At 38.7% G+C, this 18,323-nt stretch overlaps 1 protein-coding gene across 3 annotated transcripts in view; it reads left to right on the top strand.

Moving 5' to 3' along the window:
• LEKR1 (leucine, glutamate and lysine rich 1) overlaps nucleotides 1–18,323 on the top strand; it is a 214,155-nt gene that overhangs the window by 119,762 nt on the left and 76,070 nt on the right. For all 3 annotated transcript variants that reach the window (XM_059888819.1, XM_024995787.2, XM_010801455.4), the window contains one exon: nucleotides 17,906–17,983. In XM_059888819.1, the coding sequence (XP_059744802.1) occupies nucleotides 17,906–17,983 (78 nt within the window). The remainder of the gene's footprint in view (nucleotides 1–17,905; nucleotides 17,984–18,323) is intronic.

Raw genomic sequence — 18,323 nt, 5'->3', positions numbered from 1 at the left:
AACAATAGTTCAGTTCTCTGTGTACGATGGCTGGGGTTGAAGGAATGAGAGGACAAGTGGTACTAGCATGACTCACTGGGCCCAGCGAGGAGCTTTCTGATGAGAAGAAACACGAAAAAGAGAAGCAAGATGGGAATTGCCAGTAAAGAATCATTAGTTTCTACCCTCTAGTAACATCAGGGAAGAGGGTTCTGACCACATGAATGTCTGATCTGGAGGGCTGCCAAGTCTGGCCACAACCCATTTAATATTAATACATGCCTTGTGATATTTTTTGTTAGTTAATTTTTAATATAATTTATAACATGAGTGCTGAGAAATGATTAGAGTCAAAGGAGACTGAAGTTGGTGGGAAAGAATACTACGTCACTAAAGTCCATCAAATGAATTACCTGAAGGAAGTCACTATACAATTGCAAAAATGATGCTGTTGTTTCAGTTTATAATAAACCTGGTTATTCCTATATGAGAACTTTTTTTTCCTCTACTGTTATTTATTTTTATTTTATTTTTTAATATAAATTTATTTATTTTAATTGGAGGCTAATTACTTTACAGTATTTTATTGGTTTTGCCATACATCAACATGAATCTGCCACGGGTGTACACGTGTTCCCCATCCTGAACTCCCCTCCTACCCACTCCCCATACCATCCCTCTGGGTCATCCCAGCGCACCAGCCCCAAGCATCCTGTATCATGCATTGAGCCTGGACTGGCGATTTGTTTCACATATGATATTATACATGTTTCAATGCCATTCTCCCAAATTATCCCACCTTCACCCTCTCCCACAGAGTCCGAAAGACCGTTCTATACATCTGTGTCTCTTTTGCTATCTCTCAATCAGGGTTATCATTACCATCTTTCTAAATTCCATATATATGCGTTAGTAAAATCAGTACATCAAGGCTGTATATTGTCACCCTGCTTATTTAACTTATATGCAGAGTACATCATGAGAAACACTGGACTGGAAGAAACACAAGCTGGAATCAAGATTGCCAGGAGAAATCTCAATAACCTCAGATATGCAGATGACACCACCCTTATGGCAGAAAGTGAAGAGGAACTCAAAAGCCTCTTCATGAAAGTGAAAGTGGAGAGTGAAAAAGTTGGCTTAAAGCTCAACATTCAGAAAACGAAGATCATGGCATCTGGTCCCATCACTTCATGGGAAATAGATGGGGAAACAGTGGAAACAGTGTCAGACTTTATTTTTCTGGGCTCCAAAATCACTGCAGATGGTGATTGCAGCCATGCAATTAAAAGACGCTTACTCCTTGGAAGGAAAGTTATGACCAACCTAGATAGCATATTCAAAAGCAGAGCCATTACTTTGCCAAGAAAGGTCCGTCTAGTCAAGGCTATGGTTTTTCCTGTGGTCATGTATGGATGTGAGAGTTGGACTGTGAAGAAGGCTGAGTGCTGAAGAATTGATGCTTTTGAACTGTGGTGTTGGAGAAGACTCTTGAGAGTCCCTTGGACTGCAAGGAGATCCAACCAGTCCATTCTAAAGGAGATCAGCCCTGGGATTTCCTTGGAAGGAATGATGCTAAAGCTGAAACTCCAGTCCTTTGGCCACCTCATGTAAAGAGTTGACTCATTGGAAAAGACTCTGATGCTGGGAGGGATTGGGGACAGGAGGAGAAGGGGACGACAGAGGATGAGATGGCTGGATGGCATCACCGACTCGATGGATGTGAGTCTGGGTGAACTCCGGGAGTTTGTGATGGACAGGGAGGCCTGGCATGCTGTGATTCATGGGGTCGCAAAGAGTTGGACACAACTGAATGACTGAACTGAACTGAACTGATACTGTATTGGTGTTTTTCTTTCTGGCTTACTTCACTCTGTATAATAGGCTCCAGTTTCATCCACCTCATTAGAACTGATTCAAATGTATTCTTCTTAATGGCTGAGTAATACTCCATTGTGTATATGTACCACAGCTTTCTTATCCATTTGTCTGCTGATGGACATCTAGGTTGCTTCCATGTCCTGGCTATTATAAACAGTGCTGTGATGAACATTGGTGTACATGTGTCTCTTTTAATTCTGGTTTCCTCAGTGTGTATGCCCAGCAGTGGGATTGCTGGGTCGTATGGCAGTTCTATTTCCAGTTTTTTAAGGAATCTCCACACTGTTGTGGCTGTACTAGTTTGCATTCCCACCAACAGTGTAAGAGGGTTCCCTTTTCTCCACACCCTCTCCAGCATTTATTGCTTGTAGACTTTTGGATCGCAGCCATTCTGACTGGTGTGAAATGGTACCTCATTGTAGTCTTGATTTGCATTTCTCTGATAATGAGTGATGTTGAGCATCTTTTCATGTATTTGTTAGCCATCTGTATGTCTTCTTTGGAGAAATGTCTGTTTAGGTCTTTGGCCCATTTTTTGATTGGGTCATTTTGTTTTTCTGGAATTGAGCTGCAGGAGTTGCTTGTATATTTTTGAGATTAATTCTTTGTCAGTTGTTTCATTTGCTATTATTTTCTCCCATTCTGATGGCTGTCTTTTCACCTTTCTTATAGTTTCCTTTGTTGTGCAGAAGCTTTTAATTTTAATTAGATCCCATTTGTTTATTTTTGCTTTTATTTCCAATATTCTGGGAGGCGGATCATAGAGGATCCCGCTGTGATTTATGTCAGAGAGTGTTTTGCCTATGTTCTCCTCTAGGAGTTTTATAGTTTCTGGTCTTACATTGAGATCTTTAATCCATTTTGAGTTTATTTTTGTGTATGGTGTTAGAAAGTGTTCTAGTTTCATTCTTTTACAAGTGGTTGACCAGTTTTCCTAGCACCACTTGTTAAAGAGATTGTTTTTTCTCCATTGTATATTCTTGCCTCCTTTGTCAAAGATAAGGTGTCCATTGGTGTGTGGATTTATCTCTGGGCTTTCTATTTTGTTCCATTGATCTATATTTCTGTCTTTGTGCAAGTACCATGCTGTCTTGATGACTGTGGCTTTGTAGTAGAGCCTGAAGTCAGGCAGGTTGATTCCTCCAGTTCCATTCTTTCTCAAGATTGCTTTGGCTATTTGAGTTTTTTGTATTTCCATACAAATTGTGAAATTATTTGTTCTAGCTCTGTGAAAAATACCATTGGTAGCTTGATAGGGATTGCATTGAATCTATAAATTGCTTTGGGTAGTATACTCATTTTCACTATATTGATTCTTCCAACCCATGAACACGGTATGTTTCTCCATCTATTAGTGTCCTCTTTGATTTCTTTCACCAGTGTTTTATAGTTTTCTATATATAGGTCTTTTGTTTCTTTAGGTAGATATATTCCTAAATATTTTATTCTTTTCATTGCAGTGGTGAATGGAATTGTTTCCTTAATTTCTCTTTCTATTTTCTCATTATTAGTGTATAGAAATGCAAGGGATTTCTGTGTGTTGATTTTATATCCTGCAACAAGAACTTCTTAAAACTAGAAAATGAGCAAAGTAACCACTTTTAGAAAACCTGAGTTACAAAAGATAGAGCCACTTAAATGGTCCCAACTTGCTAGAGACCTTTCTCTGTGCTGCCCATAACTACCTTTTCCATCTCTACTCTGTCTATGCTCCTTCATTACTAGGATGAAGTTGAGTAGGTTGGGTGTTTGGGATCAGAGTCCAAGACAGCTTAAGGTACTCAGAGCTCAGTAAGTCTCCAGTAGTATTTAAATACTATTTTATTAATAGGTTAAAACCAAATTTGCAACTTGGCCATTGTTTCATGATAAATTCAGTTTAAAGTCAAAATAATCCACTCAAAAATCCAGACATACGATTTCTTAATAAATTTGAGGTTTTCTCTACATTCTCAAACCTGTTTGAACTTCCAGAAATTGGAAGGTGCTATGAAATTTGATTTTTAAAAAAATTAAATTCCTACTCTTTATGTGTGTGTATGAGTGGTGGGGTGGGTGGGTGCAGGAATGAGTTTCACCTATCCAACTTAATATAATTGTTTTGTTTAAAGATTTTTAAATGTTTGGATATAAATTTTGTGGATTTTTATTTATGGGAAAAGGCAGTTTTTAAATGGATGAGTTGAGGTTTTTTTTTTTTTCCTAAGATGTATAAGGAAATATTTTCCAAGGTTTAGAAGAACTTGTTACATATTTGAAAATAGAGATTTTATCACTTAGGATGCTTTGAGCTATAAGTAATAGAGAGAGGGGTTTCAAGTTTAGTCAATCCACCCACTCAACAACATCACTAAGGATCTTGATGTTCTTTCTGTCTCCATTCTGCTGCCCTCAGCACTGGCTTCACCCCAAGGCTAAGTCTCCTAACATCATGAAATGGCTGCAGGCCCAGGTATCACATCCAAATATAACCACCCCAGGGGCCGGAAGGGCCTGTTTTTCTGGAGTCTTCTTAGAAGTGAGATAAAAATTTTCCAGAAGCCACCAAATAGCCCTCTCATTACATCTCTTGGCTAGAACTCTTTACAACCCTCCCCTAAATGAATCACTGGCAAGGACAACAGGACTACCAGAGTTAGGTCAAGCAGAATTTGTCCTGAGAACAGATGATAATGGGGCTCTGATGGCCATGAAGAAAGCTACAGTACGTGTCCAGAAGGTAACCAGTAATGTTTACTGAAGAAGTAGAGTGTTAGTGATGCTCTGAAAAGTAATGACATTTTCTACAAATTTCGTGTCACATCTAGATTAATTTAGGGAAGACCTCCCTAAAGTAATAAAAAGTAAAGATGCTGTCAAATGCAACTGTATTAGTTTTAACTATATGTGTATATATAGAGAACTAGGAAATACAGTTTCGTTTTATATATATAAAGAAGAGAGTTAAAAAGTTGACTTAAGGCTCAACATTCAGGAAACTAAGATCATGGCATCTGGTCCCATCACTTCATGGGAAATAGATGGGGAAACAGTGGAAACAGTGTCAGACTTTATTTTTGGGGACTCCAAAATCACTGCAGATGGTGATTTCAGCCGTGAAATTAAAAGATGCTTACTCCTTGGAAGGAAAGTTATGACCAACCTAGACAGCATATTAAAAACCAGAGCCATTGATTTGCCAACAAAGGTCTGTCTAGTCAAGGCTATGGTTTTTCCAGTGGTCATGTATGGATGTGAGAGTTGGACTGTGAAGAAAGCTGAGCGCCAAAGAATTGATGCTTTTGAACTGTGGTGTTGGAGAAGAGTCTTGAGAGTCCCTTGGACTGCAAGGAGATCCAACCAGTCCATTCTAAAGGAGATCAGTCCTGGGTGTTCATTGGAAGGAATGTTGCTAAAGCTAAAACTCCAATACTTTGGCCACCTTATGTGAAGAGTTGACTCATTGGAAAAGACTCTTGCTGGGAGGGATTTGGGGGCAGGAGGAGAAGGGGATGACAGAGGATGAGATGGCTGGATGGCATCACCAACTCGATGGACGTGAGTTTGAGTGAACTCCGGGAGTTGGTGATGGACAGGAAGGCCTGGCATGCTGTGATTAATGGGGTTGCAAAGAGTCAGACACAACTGAGCAACTGAACTGAACTGATATAGGATAAGATGGAGAAGGCAATGGCAACCCACTCCAATACTTTTGCCTGGTAAATCCCATGGGAGGAGCCTGGTATGCTTCAGTCCATGGGGTCACTTAGAGTCGGACACGACTGAGTGGCTTCACTTTCACTTTCATGCATTGGAGAAGGAAATGGCAACCCACTCCAGTGTTCTTGCCTGGAGAATCCCAGAGACAGGGGAGCCTGGTGAGCTGCCATCTATGGGGTCGCACAGAGTCAGACACGACTGAGGCGACTTAGCAGCAGCAGCAGCAGCATATAGGATAAGAAAGGTAAATAAGACTAACAAGAAAGACTGCTATAAAAGGTGAGAAATTTTTAGAAATTTCTAAAAGGAAAGACATAGGAAGGACAATAAAAAGGGTCAACTCTACAGAGGAATAAACTAGAGGAAAAGCAGTTGTGTGGTGGGCATGTGACAGGCAGGACTCACTTGGAATCAGTTAACACAAACAGAAGAGAGTGGGATCTCGCAAATCATCATAAGAGTGGTTCTCCAACTCCAGTCTACAGAAGAATCCTGGCGAGTTTATTGAAACTGTGTGTTACAGTATGACCTCCCCCACAGACCCAATCCGAGGATCAGTGTCTGGGCTCCATTCCCACAGATATTCTGGTTTTACTTTGGGGTTTGGGGTGTCTCTGAGCAATCTGCATTTAAAGCACCCCTCCCCACCCCACCCCCCCCGCCCCCACACACACGATTCTGATTCAGGTGATCCAATGAAACCTACTCTGAGGAATCATATTTGGAACATTTAAGCCATTGGCCACTCAGCGAGACACCTTTCCCCCAATCAACAGTTCCTGTGTGAAGCAGCTTTAGCAAGGCATCTGCACCCAGAATAAAGCAATGAGTGTGAGGACTGGAGCTGGGGAGTCTGGCAGCTACTAAATCCCAGAAGGGCCCAGGTTTCCCACATCCTACGACAAACCTCCAGTACCCCCAGCATACTCTGCGCCTTCATCACCAACCTTTAAAAACAGTCTGCTGCTGCTGCTGCTGCTGCTAAGTCGCTTCAGTCGTGTCCGACTCTGTGCGACCCCGTAGATGGTAGCCCACCAGGCTTCCCCATCCCTGGGATTTTCCAGGCAAGAACACTGGAGTGGGTTGCCATTTCCTTCTCCAATACATGAAAGTGAAAAGTGAAAGTGAAGCCGCTCAGTCGTGTCCAACTCTTAGCGACCCCATGGACTGCAGCCTACCAGGTTCCTCCACCCGTGGGATTTTCCAGGCAAGAGTACTGGAGTGGGTTGCCAATGCCTTCTTCGAAAAACAGTCTAGGCAACAGTAAACAGCAAAGCAGATGAGAAAACAGAGAAACTTAGGCTTAGGGTAAACACCCAACCAAAGATTACCGGGTATGTGAGAAAAACCTCCCCCTAGCCTTGTTCCAGATGGCTCTGAACTCACACAAGAAAATTTTAACACAAACAGAAATTGTTAAATAGCAAACGGAAGATATTAAGACAAGTGTTTAAAGTTAGTATATCCTTCAAAGTACATCCAGGATTGTAACCATGAAAGAATAACAGCCTGTTACAAAAAAAGCTATTAGGAATTTTAGAAATAAAAAATATGATTAGAAAAATGATTATGCTCCTGTTAAAAAATGTATATGAAGGTACATAAAAATATATATGGATTCAAATTCATTGAATAAATGATTGGTAGAATTGCAATAGTTTCTTCTGGAAGTGAGACTCAGCGGTAGGCAGAGACTCTTATTTTACTCTATATATATGTTTTACTCTATGTACTTATATATTGCTTAAATAGCTTAGTGTGAATGTATTCATTTTTACATATGTAATGAAAAGAACAAAATTCACTTAAAATGATTTTATCAGTTACTGGTGAATATGTCAAAAACGGTTATATAAAATATGCTTTCTAATTTGAGGACCTTTGTAACCTACTTATACTTTAATTTTATTAGCAGCCACCTCCTCCTCATTTAACTAATGATTGTAAGCAATGATCAGCCATGACCAGCATGAATTTCTAATTTATAAAGCTCTTACTTGACCAAATAAGAGTAACATTTCACAGAGTTGAGGTTAACTAGGAACATTATCATTGCTTTCTGAGATATAATGTTCTCCTGATTTTCCTAAATGGAACTAAAATGGACTGGAATGGGTGAATTTAATTCAGATGACCATTATATCTACTACTGTGGGCAAGAATCCCTTAGAAAAAATGGAGAAGCCATCATAGGCAACAAAAGGGTCCGAAATGCAGTACTTGGATACAACCTCAAAAATGACAGAATGATCTCTGTTCATTTCCAAGGCAAACCGTTCAATATCACAGTAATCCAAGTCTATGCCCCAACCAGTAATACCGAAGAAGTTGAAGTTGAATGGTTCTATGAAGACCTACAAGACCTTTTAGAACTAACACGCCCAAAAGATGTCCTTTTCACTATTGGGGACTGGAATGCAAAAGTAGGAAGTCAAGAAACATCTGGAGTAACAGGCAAATTTGGCCTTGGAGTACAGAATGAAGCAGGGCAAAGGCTAATAGAGTTTTGCCAAGAGAACGCACTGGTCATAGCAGACACCCTCTTCCAAAAACACAAGAGAATACTCTACACATGGACATCAGCAGATGGCCAACACCAAAATCAGATTCATTATATTCTTTGCAGCCAAAGATGGAGAAGCTCTATACAGTCAGCAAAAAAGAGACAGGGAGCTGATATGGCTCAATCATGAACTCCTTATTGCCAAATTCAGCCTTAAATTGAATAAAGTTAGGGAAAACCACTAGACCATTCAGGTATGACCTAAATCAAATCCTTAATGATTATACGGTGGGAGTGAGAAATAGATTTAAGGGCCTAGATCTGATAGACAGAGTGCCTGATGAACTATGGACGAAGGTTCGTGACATTGTACAGGAGACAGGGATCAAGACCATCCCCAAGAAAAAGAAATGCAAAAAAGCAAAATGGCTGTCTGAGGAGGCCTTATAAATAGCTGTGAAAAGAAGAGAAGTGAAAAGCAAAGGAGAAAAGGAAAGATATACGCATTTGAATGCAGAGTTCCAAAGAATAGCAAGGAGAGAGAAGAAAGCCTTCCTCAGTGATCAGTGCAAAGAAATAGAGGAAAACAATAGAATGGGAAAAACTAGAGATCTCTTCATAAAATTAGAGATACCAAGGGAACATTTCATGCAAAGATGGGCTTGATAGAGGACAGAAATGGTATGGACCTAAAGAAGCAGAAGATATTAAGAAGAGGTGGCAAGAATACACAGAAGAACTGTACAAAAAAGAGCTTCATGACCAAGATAATCACGATGGTGTGATCACTGACCTAGAGCCAGACATCCTGGAATGTGAAGTCAAGTGGGCCTTAGAAAGCATCACTACAAACAAAACTAGTGGAGGTGATGGAATTCCAGTTGAGCTATTTCAAATCCTAAAAGATGATGCTGTGAAAGTGCTGCACTCAATATGCCAACAAACTTGGAAAACTCAGCAGTGGCCACAGGACTGGAAAAGGTCAGTTTTCATTCCAGTCTCAAAGAAAGGCAATGCCAAAGAATGCTCAAACTACCACACAATTGCACTCATCTCACACGCTAGTAAAGTAATACTCAAAATTCTCCAAGCCAGTCTTTAGCAATACATGAACTGTGAACTTCCAGATGTTCAAGCTGGTTTTAGTAAAGGCAGAGGAACCAGAGATCAAATTGCCAACATCAGCTGAATCATCAAAAAAGCAAGAGAGTTCTAGAAAAACATCTATTTCTGCTTTATTGACTATGCCAAAGCCTTTGACTGTGTAGATCACAATAAACTGTGAGAAGTTCTTCAAGAGATGGGAATACCAGACCACCTGACCTGCCTCTTGAGAAATCTGTATGCAGGTCAAGAAGCAACGGTTAGGACTGGACATGGAACAACAGACTGGTTCCAAATAGAAAAAGGAATATGTCAAGGCTGTATATTGTCACCTTGCTTATTTAACTTCTATGCAGAGTACATCATGAGAAATGCTGGGCTGGAGGAAGCACAAGCTGGAATCAAGATTACCGGGAGAAATATCAATAACTTCAGATATGCAGATGACACCACCCTTATGGCAGAAAGTGAAGAAGAACTAAAGCCTCTTGATGAAAGTGAAAGAGGAGAATGAAAAAGTTGGCTTAAAACTCAACATTCAGAAAACTAAGATCATGGCACCCGGTCCCATCACTTCATGGGAAATAGATGGGGAAACAGTGGAAACAGTGTCAGACTTTATTCTTCTGGGCTCCAAAATCACTGCAGATGGTGATTGCAGCCATGAAATTAAAAGACGCTTACTCCTTGGAAGGAAAGTTATGTCCAACGTAGATAGCATATTCAAAAGCAGAGACATTACTTTGCCAACAAAGTCTAGTCAAGGCTATGGTTTTTCCAGTGGTCATGTATGGATGTGAGAGTTGGACTGTGAAGAAAGCTGAGCATCAAAGAATTGATGCTTTTGAACTGTGGTGTTGGAGAAGACTCTTGAGAGTCCCTTGGACTGCAAGGAGATCCAACAAGTCCTTCCTAAAGGAGACCAGTCCTGGGATTTCTTTGGAAGGACTGATGCTGAGGCTGAAACTCCAATACTTTGGCCCCCTGATGTGAAGAGCTGACTCATTTGAAAAGACCTTGATGCTGGGAAAGATTGAGAGCAGGAGGAGAAGGGGATGACAGAGGATGAGATGGTTGAATGGCATCATCAATGCAATGGACATGGGTTTGGGTGAACTCCGGGAGTTGGTGATGGACAGGGAGGCCTGGTGTGCTGCAATTCATGGGGTTGCAAAGAGTCAGACACGACTGAGTGACTGAATGGAACTGAAACCCCTACATTTATGGTAATTTGTTACAGCAGCAATAAGAAATGAATATACCAGTGTGTCCAAAGTCTAGTGAGGATTTTGGATTTTTGCAGAGGGAAACTATTGAGGGGGAGGGTTGGCAAGAGAGTGAATTGATCTGATTTGTTTTAAAAGGTTGGCATGGCTATTACATAGAAAATGGACTGACATGGATATGCAAGAATGATCAGGGAGATGAGGTGGGAGGCTGTGGATTCATGCAAGTAAGCAGTGGCTGGGTTAGTGTTGGCCTAACATGGAGTTGGAAAGAAATAGAGGCCAGGGATCAATCTAACAGGATTTACTGATGCAGTGAATATGGTTGGGGAGCAAGAGGACTGGAAAAGAAAGGAAATAATAAAGAATGAGGTTTGGGGCTTTTCAGCATCTGAGTAGACAGTTTAGAGGCAATAGAGTAGAGTGACTAACAGCCTAGAAGCCAGATGGAAACTGCTGGGGTTCAAATCCTAGCAGTACTACTTAGTGGTTATATCACCTTGGGCATATTACTTACCTCTGTTCTCAGTTTCCTCTACTGTAACAAGGGCTGAATAAGGGCTGGTTTGAAGGTAGTGGGAGATATGTAAGGTGTTACTATTAGTATCATTATGTGTTGGTGCCATTTATTGAAGTGGGGGAATCTGTAGAAGAAATAGATATGGCATTGAGGGAATTAGAAAACACTGCTTTTGATCTGTTAGATTTGAGATGCCTTTTGGACAGCAAAGTGGAAATACCAAGAAAGCAGTTTAAGAATAGCTGTTTCACATAAACGAGTGGAACGTAAGACCCTTGCCTTTCAAATTAGAGGAAAATATCCAATTATTCTATCTTATTTCCCTTGCTTTGATTGGCAGGAGCAGCAGGGGCCTTTCCTTAGGTTTATTCAAAGTAGTTGAAGAGAAAGGATTAACACTGTTGAGAGTAAAAGAAGGAATGTGTGTTAAAAGAGATGTAGGCATTCTTTCTATTCCTTCCAATTCCTCCTCTTCTAATGAAGGTGAAGATAACAATTGGGCAGTGAAGGGCTGACCATTAAAAGAATGGTATGGGGGTGGGAGATGAACATGAAGAGAGTTCTTGGGATGGTAGACTCCCCAGGGAGCTTTTTTCCAAATTGCAGCCAAAATTAATTGTCCACATAGTAACATAAACACTTAAAATAGTTCTGCTGTCCCTGCCTCTAGTTTCAGAAAAGTGTATGAGTCTGAACGTAGAACGAAAGTTGTGGTTAGGGCTGCTGAGTCTCAAAGCATTTCTAAAAGGAACATTTTTATTTGATTTCAAAGTAAATGCATAAAACTTTGGAAATACAGAAATACAAAAAAAACCATCGTCTTTATATTTTGATATATTCTTGTAGTCCATTTTTCAAAGTAATGCATATTTTAAACATATTTTCACTTAGTAATATATCCTGGATATTTTCCCATGTCATTGCATAATACACTTAGTTTTCAAATGGCTATATCTTTTTATGACATGGACATTTTTGAAGAATGCAGAATCCTTCATACTTTTTTTAAATAAAAATTTTTCCATTTTGTATTTTTCTCTTGATTGGATTAAGGATATGTACTCTCAGCCAGCAAACCACATAGGTGAGCGAGCACAAGCACTTCTCAGAGCATCACAGCTGAAGGCACATGAGCATCTGCTTCTCACTGGTGATGTTAATTTTGATCACCTGGTCAAAGTAGAGCTTAGTTCTTTCACTGAGGGTTATTGCTGAGGGTTTTTGTTCTGTTTCAACCAGTAAACAGTCTATAAGAGACGCTTTAAATACATACACATGCTCTGATTTTCATCAACATTTATCCATAAATGCAGCATCCATTGATGATTTTTGCCTCATCCAGTCCTTATCCAGTTGTTGTTAGATGATTTTTCCAACTTCAGATCTCCCTCCTCATTTATTAATGAGCCCTCTGCATTCTACTTTAAATAAGAGCCTCCCTTCTTCCCATGATTTATCACTTATTGGTATGGATTCCTGAACTTTATTTTGTTCAATGGTTCACCAATCATTACTGTACTTAATTACTTTGGCACACAAGTTAGCTAGTGGAGGCCCCTTCAAGCTGATTCTTACAATGCTGGAACACAATCCCATCATCTTTTATAAGTACTTCTTTACTTTCATTATAACAAACTGTTTCAGGAATACCTACTGTGCCCCAGCCTTGGAATCAGCTGTTTCTCTGAGCAGTCCTGGTTCCTTTGAGTGGGAATGGTATTAGAAACCAGTATCTAGGCTCTAAGTATGCTCAAGTACTACTTGATTTTAGAGATAGTTTTTATACATATGTCAAATCTTTCAAATTGTGTGAGTTTATTGTATGTTAGGGGCTTCCCTGGTAGCTCAGCCCTGGGTCAGGAAGATACCCTGGAGAAGGGATAGGCTACCCACTCCAGTATTCTTGGGCTTCCCTGGTGGTTCAGCTGGTAAAGAATCCATCCGCAATGCAGTTGACTTGAGTTTGATCCTTGGGTTGGGAAGATTCTCTGGAGGAGGGCATGGCAACCAGCTCCGGTATTTTTGCCTGAAGAATCCCATGGACAGAGGAGCCTGGCAGGCTACAGTCCATGGGGTCATAAAGAGTTGGACATGATTGAGCAACTAAGCACAGCACAGCACAGCATCATATGTTATGTTATTGAGTGTTCTGTGATCACTCAACTACAGTCAGACATCTTGGAGTGCAAAGTCAAGCTGACCTTAGGAAGCATCACTATGAACAAAGCTAGTGGAGGTGATGGAATTCTAGCTGAGCTATTTCAAATCCTAAAAGATGATGCTGTGAAAGTGCTGCACTTAATATGCCAGCAAATTTGGAAAACTCAGCAGTGGCCACAGGACAGGAAAAAGTCAGTTTTCATTCCAATCCCAAAGAAGGGCAGTGCCAAAGAATGTTCAAACTACTGCACAATTGTGCTTATTTCACATGCTAGCAAAGTAATGCTCAAAATTCTCCAAGCTAGGCTTCAACAATATGTGAACCAAGAGCTTCCAGATGATCAAGTGGGATTTAGAAAAGACAGAGGAACCAGGAATCAAATTGCCAACATCTGTTGGATCATAGAAAAGGCAAGAGAATTCCAGGAAAACACCTGCTTCATGGACTACACTAAAGCCTTTGGCTGTGTGGATCACAACAAACTGGGGAAAATTCTTAAAGAGATAGGAATATCAGACCACCTGACCTGTCTCCTGAGAAATATGTATGCAGGTAAGGAAGCAACAGTTAGAACTGGACATGGAACAATGGACTGGTTCCAAATTACGAAAGGAGTACATCAAGGCTGTATTAAGAACCTTTTGATGAAAGTGAAAGAGGAGAGTGAAAAAGCTGGCTTAAAACTCAACATTCAAAAAACTAAGATCATGACATCTGGTCCCATCACTCCATGACAAATAGATGGGGAAACAATGGAAACAGTGAGAGACTTTATATTTAGGGGCTCCAAAATCACTGCAGATGGTGACTGTAGCCATGAAATCAAAAGACGTTTGCTCCTTGGAAGAAAAGCTATGACAAACCTAGACAGTGTATTCAAAAGCAGAGACATTACTTTGCCAACAAAAGTCTGTCTAGTCAAAGCTATAATTTCTACAGTAGTCATGTATGGATGTGAGAGTTGGGTCATAAAGAAGGCTGAGTGCCAAAGAATTGATGCTTTTGAACTGTGGTGTTTGAGACGACTCTTGAGAGTCCCTTGGATTGCAAGGAGATCAAACCAGTCAATTCTAAAGGAAATCAATCCTGAATATTCATTGGAAGGACTGAATCTGATGCTGAAGCTCCAATACTTTGACCGCATGATCCTAAGAGCCAACTCATTGGAAGAGACCCTGATTCTGGGAAAGACTGAAGGCAGGAGGAGAAGAGGATGACAGAGGATGAGATGAATAGATGGCATCACCAACTCAATGGACGTGAGTTTGAGCAAGCTCTGGGAGATGGTGAAGGACAGGAAAGACTTGGCGTGCTGTAGTTCATGGGGTCAAAATGAGTCCAACATGGCTGAGTGCCTGAACAACAATTACAATTGTATGTTAGTATAATACTTAAATGGAGAAGGCAATGGCACCCCACTCCAGTACTCTTGCCTGGAAAATCCCATGGACAGAGGAGCCTGGTAGGCTGCAGTCCATGGGGTTGTGAAGAGTCGGACGTGACTGAGCAACTTCACTTTGACTTTTCACTTTCATGCATTGGAGAAGGAAATGGCAACCCACTCCAGTGTTCTTGCCTGGAGAATCCCAGGGACGGAGGAGCCTGGTGGGCTGCCGTCTATGGGGTCGCACAGAGTTGGACTCGACTGAAGCAACTTAGCAGCAGCAGCAGCAGCAGCAGCATAATACTTAAATAAGCTATTTTACAAGTATTAGTGGAGAATGTTAGTGGAGACTCAGCCCTGAATTTTCACTGAAAGGACTGTTGCTAAAGATGAAGCTCCAATACTTTGGCCACCTGATGTGAAGAGCTGACTTTTTGGAAAAAGACCCTGATACTGGCAAAGATTGAAGGCAAAAGGAGAAAGGGGTGGCAGAGGATGAGATGGTTAGATAGCATCACCCACTCAATGGATATGAATTTGAGGAAACTCTGGGAGACAGCAGAGGACAGAAGAGCCTGCAGAAGGCTCTGCTGCAATCCATGGCATCTCAAAGAGTCGGACACAACCTAATGACTGAATAACAACAATCAGTGGAGAATAATGACTTTGACAGGGCAATTTTGTATACTTTTTTATGTCTACCATTTTAGAACGAATGTGTATTCTTTTCTCTCAATGGCATCTAGAGAATATTTATTATTGAAGCACACACTGAGGCTGTTCTTAACAATAGGATGTCATCATGCCTATAAATGAGTCATCAATCTGCATGGAATTCTTGAAGAGTTTACTATTATTTTTAAGGCACATATTTGATTTGGGAGCAGATGTCCATCATTCTGAAATTTTCAAGGCCTCTGACAAGTACAAAAAGGAACCTGGTTACCAGATGTTTAATATATCTGAGAGAGAAAGATTAATTCAATGATATAGTGGTCTTTTCTGAAAAATAGCATTAAAAATTTTAGTTATCATAGTCTTGAATAATAACTTCCAGTGTTTTTTCATAATGAACCTTTTTCACTGACCTGAATTTATGGCTTGTTTATTATTTTTATATTGTAGTGCTAGTGAAGTTGTGGAGAAAATTATATACCTAGACATGTATATTTATACATATACAACCTTTTTCGATCTTTGGCCTTCATATTCCTAAATTTCATTTATTGAAATTTTAAAACATCAATAAATCAGTTCTCACAAATATTAACTCAAAATAATAATGTGTACTTAGTAGCAAAGTTAAGTTTTATGAACTTGTAATTTTTAATGTTTCTTTATTTTCCTGATGCTATCCTAGAACTAAGTGATAATTTAAACTTTAAGAAATAGTATGAAGTTATTCAAATAAATGTTTGAAGTTGAAATAGTTAAAAAAAAGTAGATAATAAAAGAAACGTGTTCTAAAAATTTTTTATAAAAAGAAAAAAAATTAAAGTGTAGTGTTTAGGGATAAAACTTGGGCAATACAACTCCAAAGAAAATCAAAGTGATTACCATAAAATTTATGAGAATGATTAGTTTAGGGGAGAGGGAGTTGACTATGATCGAGTCGAGGGTATGAAGCTTCTAGACTAGCTGATGAGGTTTTATTTTTTTATCTGGATGGTAGTAATTAGAGTTTCCTCAAAATAATTCATTATATAAATTGTTTGCATAATTTTCTGCAGCTTACAATTTTATCATATTTTACAGTAGAAAAGAAAATGAATAAAAATAAATGAATGCTGTTCATGTTCATTGTATATTAGGAATTAAAGTTACTCTGCAAGTAGGGCAAACCCATCAATAATCTAACATATTTCTTTGTACATTCATAAACTTATTGAAATAACTTATAAAGCTATTTTAAAGTATATTCATATAATAAATTATTAATGAGAAACCTATACAAATTAGAATATTAATCTTTCTTAATATATTAACTTTTGAATATTGTTACAAACCCAATCATATAAGATCAAGATAAATATTTATTTTGTTTTAGAATTTCCATTTCATTCTTTTTATTTTTAATTTTTTTTCATTTAACTTTTTATTGTTATGATAGTTTAAAGTCCACAACAGAGCAACTCAGCCAAACATATACATGTATCTATTTTCCCCTCTCATCCAGGCTGCCATATAATATTGAACAGAGTTCCCTGTGCTATTCAGTAGGCTCTTGTTGGTTATCCATTTATATATAGCAGTGTGTACATGTCCATCTCAGACTCCCTAACTCATTTTGTTGTTTTTAATGGTTTTTATTTCTCTGCTGAGATTTTTTTATCTTTTCAAGAACTAGAGTAGATTTTCCTTTATGTCTTCAAGCAGAATTATAACAGTGCTAATTTCAATATCTGGGTCATCTCAGAGTCAGTCCCTTTTAACAGTCTTTTCTCTTTAGAATAGATCCTGCTTTTCTGTTTCTTCCTATGTTGAGTAATTTTTAAAAACATATTGTAAACTCCGTGAATGTTATGTTACAGAAATTTTAGATTCTGTTATATTTCTGCAAATACTATTGATGTGGTGGTGGGGAAGAGATTGTGTGGCTTTATATAGGCAATTAATTTGGTTGGCCTAAAACTACAACTCTGTTTCTATGGCAACAGCTAAACTCTCAGTTCAGTTCTTTCATCTTTAATTAGGCTGCTTGGAATCTTCCCCAGGTCACCTGTAGTTTAGGGCTCAACCAGACATATAGACAGAGTTTATAAGCAGTATTTGGGATTCCCTCTCTCTGGGTCACTCCCATTAAGGGTTCACTCTTTACCTCCCAGCAGCTGTGGTTGTCCTCAAACACTGTCCTGTAGTTCTTCAAGCCAGAATGACTGTGAGTTTTCTATTAGAATTTTGGTTCTCCTGTATGGTGCAGTCTGGGGCCTTACTCAGGCTTAACATCATTTAAAAACAAAAAACAAAAACCTGACCCCATGGCTGTCACCTCATTGGAAGTATCAGCTTTCCTCCAGAATCGTCCTGCTTTTGGTCACTTGCACATAGGGGTTTTTCTTTTCTTTCTTCTTTTAATGTTGTCTAAATTTTAGACATTTTATTTAAATGCAGATCTGCCTGATAGGAGATTACTTGGCCAGTACAGAAATGGACTGAATATTTATTTCTTTAAAGAAATGGTAATATAAAGATGCTAAGAAATTTTTAATGGATAAATAAAATAATGATATAGAAAAACACATATAGTTGGACTAATAGATTAAGGTATTTTTGGCAAACAGAAACCTTTTGAGTATGTATTCTAATTTTAAGGAAATCTGTGTATGTAACAACAAGCAGAATATAAAGATAAGAAAAGTAATAAAGGAAAAGTATATCTTAACAAAAGGGAAAACATTTTCACTTTATTTTGAAATAAAATATTTGAACCTATTTTGTATTATTTTAGGAATAAATCTAATGAAGCTGATGAGTGTCAAAGAGAACTTAGAAAACTGAAGTTTGAATCCATTATTTCTGACTCACGGTACACATTGAAAATTTTTTATTTAATATTTTTAATAATTGAATTTGAAACCATATTTTAGATAATATTTAAAATGTACTTAACTTTTTTTTTATAGTATTGCTTGTGTAAATAATACCTAACCCTAATTTATAATGTATTGAAGCTGTTCAATGATTTTTGCCTCTGCCTAGATAGGAAAATTTTTAAATCACAGAACTATCTATTTATGTAGCATTCTTATTTTAAAAATTAAAGTTATACTCTTATTTTTAAATGAGATGTTTATATATTTTTGATAAACATAAAAATATAGTATCAAATGCATATTGGTTGAGGTTTTTTTCCTTATTCCATTTTA

This window comes from Bos taurus, chromosome 1 (assembly GCF_002263795.3).
Source record: "Bos taurus isolate L1 Dominette 01449 registration number 42190680 breed Hereford chromosome 1, ARS-UCD2.0, whole genome shotgun sequence".
Lineage (NCBI taxonomy): Eukaryota > Metazoa > Chordata > Mammalia > Artiodactyla > Bovidae > Bos > Bos taurus.
Note: the sequence above shows the minus strand (reverse complement) of the source record. Positions and strands in the feature narration are given on the sequence as shown.